This window comes from Mustelus asterias, chromosome 5 (genome assembly GCF_964213995.1).
Source record: "Mustelus asterias chromosome 5, sMusAst1.hap1.1, whole genome shotgun sequence".
Taxonomy (NCBI): domain Eukaryota; kingdom Metazoa; phylum Chordata; class Chondrichthyes; order Carcharhiniformes; family Triakidae; genus Mustelus; species Mustelus asterias.
This window is the reverse complement of record NC_135805.1, coordinates 9494466-9506837: the sequence shown is the minus strand read 5'-3', so window position 1 is coordinate 9506837 and position 12372 is coordinate 9494466. Positions and strand designations below refer to the sequence as shown.

At 47.0% G+C, this 12372-nt stretch overlaps 1 protein-coding gene across 1 annotated transcript in view; it reads right to left on the bottom strand.

Annotated features, from left to right (window-relative positions):
• LOC144493945 (dynein axonemal heavy chain 8-like) overlaps positions 1 to 12372 on the bottom strand; it is a 1745965-nt gene that overhangs the window by 506498 nt on the left and 1227095 nt on the right. Inside the window, exons 52-53 of the mRNA XM_078213522.1 lie at positions 7242 to 7403; positions 5677 to 5923 (exon numbers count right to left, since the gene is read on the bottom strand). Of these exons, the coding sequence (XP_078069648.1) occupies positions 5677 to 5923; positions 7242 to 7403 (409 nt within the window). The remainder of the gene's footprint in view (positions 1 to 5676; positions 5924 to 7241; positions 7404 to 12372) is intronic.

Below are 12372 nucleotides of genomic sequence, written 5' to 3'. Positions count from 1 at the left end.
GGTGGAGGCGGACACACTGGGAACATTTAAGACTTATCTACATAGTCACATGAACGGAGTGGGAATGGAGGGATACAAAAGAATGGTCTAGTTTGGACCAGGGAGCGGCGCGGGCTAGGAGGGCCGAAGGGCCTGTTCCTGTGCTGTATTGTTCTTTGTTCTTTTGTTCTTTGTATCATATGTGGTAGCCATTTGAATTTGTCTGCACAATAAGCAGCATATCGAGCAGCAACAAGGAAAAGCCAACATTAAATTTCAGTATTCTATCGCTACACCTGTTTTCAACTTTGCTTGTATTAGTTTGGAAAAGATAATATAACTGTAGACTGATACATTGGTACTCATCACATGACTGTAGTGCAACAATGAATGTGACACCCCAGGAAATATTTTCACAGAACAGTTAATCCTCGCTCTAATGTAACATTATAGATAAGTCGATAAGTCCCCTGGGCCTGATGAAATGTATCCTAGGATTCTTTGGGAGGCGAGGGATGAGATTGCAGAGCCTTTGGCTTTGATCTTTGGGTCCTCGCTGTCCACGGGGATGGTGCCAGAGGACTGGAGAGTGGCAAATGTTGTTCCTATGTTTTAGAAAGGGAATAGAAATGACCCTGGTAATTATAGACCGGTTAGTCTGACTTCGGTGGTTGGTAAATTGATGGAAAAGGTCCTTAGGGATGGGATTTACGACCATTTAGAAAGATGCGGATTAATCCGGGATAGTCAGCACGGATTTGTGAAGGGCAAATCGTGCCTCACAAATTTGATAGAATTTTTTGAGGAGGTAACTCGGTGTGTTGATGAAGGTAGGGCGGTTGATGTCATATACATGGATTTTAGTAAGGCGTTTGATAAGGTCCCCCATGGTCGGCTTATGATGAAAGTAAGGAGGTGTGGGATAGAGGGAAAGTTGGCCGATTGGATAGGTAACTGGCTGTCTGATCGAAGACAGAGGGTGGTAGTGGATGGAAAATTTTCGGACTGGAGGCAGGTTGCTAGCGGAGTGCCGCAGGGATCGGTGCTTGGTCCTCTGCTCTTTGTGATTTTTATTAATGACTTAGAGGAGGGGGCTGAAGGGTGGATCAGTAAATTTGCTGATGACAAGATTGGTGGAGTAGTGGATGAGGTGGAGGGGTGTTGTAGGCTGCAAAGAGACAGAGATAGGATGCAAAGCTGGGCTGAAAAATGGCAAATGGAGTTTAACCCTGATAAATGTGAGGTGATTCATTTTGGTAGGACTAATTTAAATGTGGATTACAGGGTCAAAGGTAGGGTTCTGAAGACTGTGGAGGAACAGAGAGATCTTGGGGTCCATATCCACAGATCTCTAAAGGTTGCCACTCAAGTGGATAGAGCTGTGAAGAAGGCATATAGTGTGTTAGCTTTTATTAACAGGGGGTTGGAGTTTAAGAGCCGTGGGGTTATGCTGCAACTGTACAGGACCTTGGTGAGACCGCATTTGGAATATTGCGTGCAGTTCTGGTCACCTCACTATAAGAAGGATGTGGAAGCGCTGGAAAGAGTGCAGAGGAGATTTACCAGGATGCTGCCTGGTTTGGAGTGTCGGTCTTATGAGGAAAGGTTGAGGGAGCTGGGGCTGTTCTCTCTGGAGCGGAGGAGATTGAGGGGAGACTTAATAGAGGTTTATAAAATGATGAAGGGGATAGATCGAGTGAACGTTCAAAGACTATTTCCTCGGGTGGATGGAGCTATTACGAGGGGGCATAACTATAGGGTTCATGGTGGGAGATATAGGAAGGATATCAGAGGTAGGTTCTTCACGCAGAGAGTGGTTGGGGTGTGGAATGGACTGCCTGCCGTGATAGTGGAGTCAGACACTTTAGGAACATTTAAGCGGTTATTGGATAGGCACATGGAGCACACCAGGATGGTAGGGAGTGGGATAGCTTGATCTTGGTTTCAGATGAAGGTCGGCACAACATCGTGGGCCGAAGGGCCTGTTCTGTGCTGTACTGTTCTATGTTCTAAATAGAAAAACATGGAAAATAGGAGTAGACTATTCAGCCCCTTGAGCCTGCTCCACCATTCATAAGAACATAAGAACATAAGAAATAGGAGCAGGAGTAGGCCATCTAGCCCCTCGAGCCTGCCCCGCCATTTAATAAGATCATGGCTGATCTGACGTGGATCAGTACCACTTACCCGCCTGATCCCCATAACCCTTAATTCCCTTACCGCTCAGGAATCCATCCATCCGCGCTTTAAACATATTCAGCGAGGTAGCCTCCACCACCTCAGTGGGCAGAGAATTCCAGAGATTCACCACCCTCTGGGAGAAGAAGTTCCTCCTCAACTCTGTCTTAAACCGACCCCCCTTTATTTTGAGACTGTGTCCTCTAGTTTTATCTTCCTTACTAAGTGGAAAGAATCTCTCCGCCTCCACCCTATCCAGCCCCCACATTATCTTATAAGTCTCCATAAGATCCCCCCTCATCCTTCTAAACTCCAACGAGTACAAACCCAATCTCCTCAGCCTCTCCTCATAATCCAAACCCCTCATCTCCGATATCAACCTGGTGAACCTTCTCGGCACTCCCTCCAATGCCAATATATCCTTCCTCATATAAGGGGACCAATACTGCACACAGTATTCCAGCTGCGGCCTCACCAATGCCCTGTACAGGTGCATCAAGACATCCCTGCTTTTATATTCTATCCCCTTCACAATATAGGCCAACATCCCATTTGCCTTCTTGATCACCTGTTGTACCTGCAGACTGGGCTTTTGCGTCTCATGCACAAGGACCCCCAGGTCCCTTTGCACGGTAGCATGTTTTAATTTGTTTCCATTGAGATAATAATCCCATTTGTTATTATTTCCTCCAAAGTGTATAACCTCGCATTTCTCAACGTTATACTCCATTTGCCATATCCTCGCCCACTCACTCAGCCTGTCCAAATCTCTCTGCAGATCTTCTCCGTCCTCCACACGATTCACTTTTCCACTTATCTTTGTGTCGTTATAGTTGATCATCCAAATCAATAGCCTGATCCCACTTTCTCCACACATCCTTAGATTCCCTTTGCTCTAAGAGCTATATATAACTCCTCCTTGAAAACACACAGGCGGCGATCTTGCCTAAAAAATTCTAAGTGCTGAACGAGCATGAAAACAGGAGACTCTCATATCAATTTTTTGCAGATGACACCAAGCTTGGTGGCACAGTGGACAGTAAAAAGTAATCTCCAATTACAGTGGGATCTTGATCAATTGGGCCAGTGGGCTGACGAATGGCAGATGGAGTTTAATTTAGATAAATGTGAGGTGATGCATTTTGGTAGTTTGAACCAGGGCAGGACTTACTCAGTTAATGGTAGGGCGTTGGGGAGAGTTACAGAACAAAGAGACCTAGGGATACATGTTCATAGCACCTTGAAACCAGGTGGACAGAATGGTGAAGAAAGCATTCGGCATGCTTGGTTTCATCGGTCAGAACATTGAATACAGGAGTTGTGACGTCATGTTGAAGTTGTACAAGACATGGGTAAGGCCACACTTGGAGTACTGTGTACAGTTCTGGTCACCCTATTATAGAAAGGATTTATTAAACTAGAAAGAGTGCTGAAAAGATTGACTAGGATGCTACCGGGACTTGATGATTTGAGTTATAAGGAGAGGCTGGATAGACTAGGACTTTTTTCTCTGGAGCGTAGGAGGCTGAGGGGTGATCTTATAGAGGTCTATAAAATAATGAGGGGCACAGATCAGCTAGATAGTCAATATCTTTTCCCAAAGGTAGGGGAGTCTAAAACTAGAGGGCATAGGTTCAAGGTGAGGGGGGAGAGATACAAAAGTGTCCAGAGGGTGGTGAGTGTCTGGAACAAGCTGCCAGAGGTAGTAGTAGAGGGGGTATAATTTTGTCTTTTAAAAAGCATTTAGACAGTTACATGGGTAAGGTGGGTATAGAAGGATATGGACCAAATGTGGGCAATTAGGATTAGCTTAGGGGTTTAAAAAAAAGAGGTTTCCATGCTGTAAACCTTTATGGCTCTATGACTCTTTTCAGCGAGACCACAAATGATATCTTACTCCACTTCGTGCATCATTTGTTGTACTATCTGATTCCCGCTAGCAGGGGGAGGAGGTTGGGCCTACCCTTGCCGGAAAACCAGCTGCTCAAAGTAGAGAGCTCAATCGCGCACATGCAGATCCCTCCATTTTCCGCACCCCACTCCCCAATTAGGTCCTGCCCCCTCAGACTCCATCTCCTTGGCACCACTTGGTGCCCATGGGCAGTGCCAGGTTGGCTGTGCCAGGGTGCCAGGTTGGCACGCCAAGGTCCCAAGCTAGCAGTGCCAGGTTGGCACTGCCCAAGGGGCACTGCCTCCCATGCCCCGGCTTTGCAGGAGGTCTCAATGGCCTCCAGTCCTACCGGCAAGGCTATCACATCAAGTCCCCATTGATATGGACCATACATGATCCTCGCTGGTGAGGACTTTCACCGGCAAGACCCTTCAGGCAATTGAGCCTGGCCGATTTGATCCTGGGCTTACTAATAATATTTAAATCTCCATTTAAATAGATTAAAAATTATAATCTGTCTCACACCAGAAATCTGGCCCAGTAAGAGCGTGAGAAGCAAGAAACCGCGCGCAAACCTAATTTTTTGCCTCTCACACAATCTTACTGGTTCGCTCTGCCCATCGACCAGCGGAGGAGCCCTCACAATCTTAACTCCTTTCTGTAGAAGTGAATTCCACAGGCTGATCACTCTCTGTATGAAGAAATTACTCCTCCTCTTAGCCCTAAAAGTTTACCCCATATCTTAGTCTGTGACCCCTGGTTCTAGACTCCCCCACCATCGGGAATATCCTTCCTGCATTTACCCTGTCTATACCTGGTTATAGGTTTCTATGACATTCCCCCCTCATTCTCCTCAACTCCAGCGAATATAATCCTAACCAACTCAATCTCTCCTCATATGTCACTCTCGCCATCCCAGGAATTAGTCTGATAAACCTTCTCTGCACTCTCTTAAAGCAAGAACATCCTTTCTCAGATAAGGAGACCAAAGCCGAGGTCAATGGACATTTCCATGGTCCGCCCCTCATCCACTCTGATTCCCGTAACGGGTGGGATGGTAAAATTCTGGCCAATATTCCTGGTGTGGCCCTGTAAAATTGGAGCAAGACATCCCTGCTCCTGTACTCGAATCCTCTCACTATACCATTTGCCTTCTTTACTGCTGTTGCACCTGCATGCTTACCTTCAGTGACTGGTGTATGAGGACACTCGTTGCACATGCCCCTCTCTTAATTTATAGCTATTTATAACAGAGTTATACAGCTGATTCTACTGTTCAACAAGATTCCAGCTGCCCCACTGCCTATAATCTGTTTGCACTTCCTAGAAGTAACAGCGCAAAAAACTTCAAGGTGAGGGAAAAAGTCAAACAAACAGGACATTTCACAAGATACCCAGCTCCAGGAAATTCTTTGCGCAACTTATTCCTCTGGTATCAACTGATTTGAAATTTGTAAAATGCTGTTTGAAATAAGCAACATTTTGAACTTGCACTGTATATTTCATTCCCCCTACCTGGCTAGGGATGGCAGTGTGAAATGATCCCTTATTAAACAAATAGCATTTTCAGCTCCGATTTCACAAAAATGCAAACAGCTTACCTCACTGACTTTCAAAATTTGACTTGCCTTTTTTTGACTTGATTGATTTCCTCCAAAGTGTTGAGAAAATCCCATCAGTCCAGTCATTAGTCGCAGGATCCAGTCTCCCAAACATTTGTGGAGCAGTGATAGCTTTAGGATTCATGCGCATCTCCCGATGAGGGGCTCCACATTCGGTCAGTGATTGCATCAGGGTGCGAATGACACAAGTCTTTCCAGAGCCACTAGGACCCAATGTCATCAATCCATGACGAACCCGGGCGGTTTCAAACAGCTGAAAGTAGGTTAAATAGAACAGGATTGTAAAACCCCACAATGGAAAGGCTGGAGAAATGGGTTTTTCCTCCTTTGAGAGCTGATCTTAAACAAATACTTAAGATGGCTCTGGTTATGGAAATACTAATTTCAGAATTCTATTTTAAATTAAATGTGAGGGTGGAGTAACAGGACACAGGATGAAACTAACAAAGTAAATTTAAGACCGATATTTCAAAGTTATTCATACAAAGAGTGATCAACAATGAAATGGACTTCCCAATAGAGGTTAGAAGGATTCATTTGATTATGCTGTGGTGACTTTAAAATCTTACTGCAATGAATGGATTAAGATCAGCTAATTCACCTTCCAAATCCATCATTATTCTTTGCTCTTCAACTATGTGGTCAGGGAAACTAGTTTCACTGCCTAGATAAGATTCAACAAAAGCAATTGCTGCATCAAACAAATATGTGTGTTTCTAAATCAGATCACTGTTTGATATCAGTGATTCAGTAAGTAAGACTTTAAGTTTTGTTATTCTTCATTAATAAACCTGATTACAGTCGTGGTATTTTTGCAGTAAAATAAGGCTACTTTATTCACATTTAGAGAGAGCCCACCAATGTCTCTACTTTCTCAGAAGACTAAAGAAATTTGGCATGTCAGCTATGACTCTCTCCAACTTTTACAGGTGCACTATAGAAAGCATTCTTTCTGGTTGTATCACAGCTTGGTATGGCTCCTGCTCTGCCCAAGACCACAAGGAACTACAAAAGGTTGTGAATGTAGCCCAATCTATCACGCAAACCAGCCTCCCATCCATTGATTCTGTCTACACTTCTCACTGCCTTGGCAAAGCAACCAGCATAATTAAGGACCCCACACACCCGGATATTCTCTCTTCCACCTTCTTCCTTCGGGGAAAAAGATACAAAAGTCTGAGGTCATGCACCAACCGACTCAAGATCAGCTTCTTCCCTGCTGCCATCAGACTGTTGAATGGACCTACCTTGCATTAAGTTGATCTTTCTCTACACCCTAGCTATGACTGTAACACTACATTCTGCACTCTCTCGTTTCCTTCTCCATGAATGGTATGCTTTGTCTGTATAGCATGCAAGAAACAATACTTTTCACTGTATGCGAATACATGTGACAATAATAAATCAAATCAAAGAATACTGTGCTGCAAATTTCTAAAAACAAAGGCCAATTGTAAATTTGTGAGCTTGTGGTGAAAATCATTCATCAGAAATGTTAAAATGATATTAAATATGCATGTGATAAATGATACATGGTGTATGTGTATAGTTGAATAATTCATTGTGTTTACCTGAACCAGTTTGAGATTCCAAGGCGGGTGGTTAACTAATCCTCCTATTTCCACCTGGTTAGCAACAGCTGCCTGCAGTTCGACATAGGTGCTACGATCCAACTGTATTCCAGGGAACAGATCACTAATCAGGCTTAGGAAAAGTGGTTCATCTTCATCCACCTGTCAAAATAATATCAATCAATTATGAGTTGTCATGCTGCAAAACATTAGAATCTAAAAATTCTGGTGACCCAATGGCTTCATCAGGTCTGCAGCAGGTCAGGACAATTTGCTGAGCTCATTTGAATTATCAGAGGATTGTAAGCTGTGCAAATCCACTCCAACATCCCAGAGTTGCACTGTGGGATGAACAGCAAGACAAGTAGAAAGATGGAATTGAAATAAAAGAAATGGTGAGTAAAATGAAGATCAGCAGTGGAATGGAAGAGAATGGGGGGAAATAGAGCAACGATGCAACTGGAGCAAACAATGACGGCAGGCAGAAATAAGTAAGTGCCCAATTTTCTCAAAACAGTCCTTCCTGTCCTCCTAACAGAATTTCTGAGAAAGAATCATTTTTGAGGTTAGGTACAAGAGGCAATCTGGTCAATTGTTTTCATTTTGTGAAAGTAAATAGTTATTGCAGTGAATGCCACTCCCACAGTCGCTGGAATTTCTGTTTTAGTGCAGGAAGATGTCCAATGAACTAATCACAACCAGTCAAAATTTTCAGTTGTTCCACTGGCGGGATCTTCTGGTCCCACTGACTGTGGCACCCTGCCATGGGTTCCCCAGCAGCAAATGGTGCAAACTGCATTGACAGTGGTGAGACTGGAAGATCCCACCACGTCAATAGTGGGCCACTTCCACAAAACATGCCACTGCAGAGCGCATGGAAAATCCCACCCAACAACTTTAGACTGTGACATTCCTCCTTCATTTTGACCCTTTTTTTGTTAGTCCCAAAATATTTTTTGTCCCATTGCAATCACCCCATCCCCCCCATCTGTTGTTTGTTCTTCCACTGAGCATTGGCCTTTGTTTTCCCAGTAACACATTCTGTTATCTTGCCTTTATGCCCTCACACTGCCATTAACACTTCTTTGTGGGCAGCAGGTGGCGCAGTGGTTAGCACTGCTGCCTCACAGCACCAGGGACCTGGGTTCGATTCCCGGCTTAGGTGACTGTGTGGAGTTTGCACGTTCTCCTTGTGTCTGCATGAGTTTCTTCCGGGTGCTCTGGTTTTCTCCCACAGTCCGAAGATGTGCGGGTCAGGTGGATTGGCCATGCTAAATTGCCCCTTAGTGTCAGCGGGATTAGCAGGATAAATATCTGGTGTTACGGGAATATAGCCTGGATGGGATTGTGGTCGGTGTAGTCTCAATGGGCCGAATGGCCTCCTTCTGTACTGTAGGGATTCTATGATTCTTCTTTCTTGTGACCTACACATCTTTGTTGCAATCTCTCCTAGCTTCCACCCATCACTGACCTTCTACTTTGCTCCACCCTGTCTTATACAGTGTATAATCCATCACATTTCTCCCTCTCTTCAGCTCTGAAGAGGTAGATAGACTCTAAATGTTAATTTTCTTTCACTCTCCACAAATACTGTCAGACCTGTTGAGATTTTCCAGCATTTTCTGTTTTTATTATGTCTTAGTCTCTGGCCACTGTACCCTACACCCAACTCTGTTTCATCTGCTGTCCACATATGCATCTACCTTTGCAGTATGGCACACATCTATCCTGATGCGCGTTATCAAACACGAGGCTAGATGCTCGGGAAATAAAAGGCTTTTATTTACTGTAATGAAGCAGCCAATAATTATATACACTATCCCAGACTGAAGGGGTCCCAGCCAGAGCAGGGACTTTTATACCTCTCCCAGGAGGCGGAGCCCGACTGGGATGTACCACAACACTACAGTACAAAGGTGTAACAACCCCACCCTAACCCCAACAGCAACAAGTAGCACAACCCAACAGTAACATATGTACATCCTTGTAGTACTGGCCAGACCCTGGCTCAGTACTATCCAGTGGGAACCAACGATGGTTCACCACATTCACCCCTCCTTTGAGAACAAAGGCCGGCGGGGTACAGAAACAGAATAAAGTGTCATCAGTCTATAAGTTCAGACGGTCAGGGGGACTGCACCGTCATTGTGACCTCCTCAATACCGGCGGTGACACCGGAGTAGGCACTTGCGGTGGCGTTCTCCCCAAGGCGGCGTCCAGCTGTTCTTCCACGGACTCACAGGCCGGTGGACCCTGAGGTGACGGTAGTCCATGGGGTCCTGACACGCCCTGCAGTGGCGACCATCCTCTGGACTCAGGCAAGCTGTACACGGGAGTAAAAGGGTTAAGCAATGGTCCCGATGCTGCCCGCGCCGTGTCCGGGGGAGAAACAAGAGTTAAGGGGTTTGTAACAGGGGGTATGGGAGCGACAGGGGTTGCTACGTCCCCTGCTGGCGCCAGGTCTCGGATCGAGACCGTGTCCTCTCGCCCGTCAGGGTATGCCACATAGGCATACAGAGGGTTGGCGTGGAGGAGATGGACCTGTTCGACCAACGGGTCGGACTTGCGGGCCCTTACATGTCGCCGCAGGAGGACGGGTACTGAGTACGTCAAACAAGACGGTAATGAGGTCCCCGAGGAAGACTTCCGAGGGAATGAAAACATCCTCTCATGGGGAGTAGCATTGGTTGCAGTAGCACAGGAGGGAGCGAATAGAATGGAGCGCATCAGGGAGCACCTCTTGCCAACGGGAGACTGGAAGACTTTTTGACTTCAACGCCAGTAAGACAGCCTTCCAGACTGTAGCATTCTCACGTTCCACCTGTCCGTTACCCCTAGGGTTGTAGCTCGTGCTCCTACTAGAGGCAATCCCGTATGAGAGCAGGAATTGCCTCAAGTCATCGCTCATGAACGACGAGCCCCTGTCACTATGGATGTCGCCGGGGTACCCGAACAGGGTAAAGAGATCACAGAATGCCTTGATAACCGTGGCAGCGGATGTATCAGAGCAGGGAACAACAAAAGGGAACCTAGAGTACTCGTCAATGATATTGAGGAAGTACACATTCCGATCTGTTGAGGGGAGGGGGCCCTTAAAATCGACACTCAGTCTCTCGAAGGGACGAGTGGCCTTGACTAAATGTGCCCGGTCAGGTCGGTAAAAGTGCGGTTTGCATTCCGCGCAAACCCGACAGCTTCTTGTTACGGACCTGACGTCCTCCACCGAGTAGGGCAGGTTGCGGGCTTTTATAAAGTGGTAGAGCCGAGTGACCCCAGGATGGCATAGGTCATTATGGAGAGCCTGCAAACGGTCCTCCTGTATACTGGCGCATGTTCCACACGAGAGGGCATCCGAGGGCTCATTGAGTTTCCCTGGACGGTACATGATGTCGTAGTTATAGGTGGAGCGTTCAATTCTCCACCGCAAGATCTTGTCATTCTTGATCTTGCCCCTCTGCGTGTTGTTAAACATGAACGCCACGGACCGCTGGTCCGTGATCAGGGTGAACCGTTTTCCCGCCAAGTAATGGCGCCAGTGCCTGACAGCCTCCACAATGGCCTGGGCCTCCTTTTCCACCGCTGAATGCCAGATTTCGGGGCCTTGGAAGGTGCGGGAAAAAAATGCGACGGGCCTGCCCGCCTGGTTAAGTGTGGCGGCCAGGGCGAAATCAGATGCATCGCTCTCCACCTGAAAGGGGATGGACTCGTCAACAGCGTGAATCGTAGCTTTCGCGATGTCGGCTTTTAATTTATCGAAGGCCAATCGGGCCTCTGGCGTTAGGGGAAAAGTCGTGGACTTAATGAGCGGACGGGCTTTGTCCGCGTAATTGGGAACCCACTGCGCATAATAAGAGAAGAAGCCGAAGCATCTTCTCAGTGCTTTTGCACTAGCAGGCAAGGGAAGTTCAGAAAGGGAGCGCATACGGTCTGGATCAGGGCCAATGACCCCGTTTTCCACCACGTATCCTAGGATGGCTAAACGGCGCGTACGAAACACACACTTCTCCCTGTTGTAGGTCAGATTCAGGCGAGATGCAGTGCGTAGGAAATTCAGGAGATTCGTGTCATGGTCCTGCTGGTCATGGCCGCAGATGGTGACATTATCCAGGTACGGGAAGGTAGCCCGCAGCCCGTTCTGGTCCACCATTCGGTCCATAGCACGCTGGAAGACCGAGACCCCATTGGTGACACCAAAGGGAACCCTGAGAAAGTGATACAAGCGACCATCCGCCTCAAAAGCCGTGTATTGTCGGTCCTCTGGGTGAATGGGGAGTTGGTGGTAGGCAGACTTGAGGTCTATGGTGGAGAACACCCGGTACTGCACAATCTGATTGACCATATCAGATATGCGCGGGAGAGGATACGCATCCAGCTGCGTATATCGATTAATGGTCTGACTATAGTCAATGACCATCCGGGGTTTGTTCCCCCTCTTGACCACCACGACCTGCGCTCTCCACGGACTACCGCTAGGTTGTATGATCCTTTCTTTGAGGAGCCACTGAACCTCAGATCTAATGAAGATCCGATCCTCCGCGCTGTAACGCCTACTTTTAGTCACGATGGGCTTGCAGCCTGGCACAAGATTCTGGAACAGGGAGGGTGTGGTGATCTTCAGCGTCGAGAGGCTACAGGCCTCAATTGCGTTGGGCAATTTGGAGGCTGCTGCTGTTTTCCCACTGCCAGTGAAGGGAGTGGCCCACCGTACTGTAGGGTTACACTCCTCAAGTGGACCATGAAGTTTAGTCCGAGAAGTATTGGCGTGCAAAGGTACGGCAACACTAGGAGCTTGAAACGCTCATAAACTGTGCCTTGCACCTTCAAAGTTACCACGCAACTCCCTCGCACGGTGACAGACCGGGACCTCGATGCCATAGAGATTGTCTGTTTGGCAGGTTGAATCTGGAGTCCACACCGCTTCACAGTGTCTGGGTGGATAAAGCTCTCAGTGCTCCCGCTGTCAAACAGACAATAAATCACGTGGTCATTTACTTGGATGTTCATCATAGATTTGTCAAGTCTATGAGGCTTGGCCTGGTCCAGGATGATCAACACCACTGTTGGTTCATGAGCGCCACTGCAGGCAGCTGAAATCGACGAGGAGGACCCCTGCTGGTTGTTCGCGGTCGGT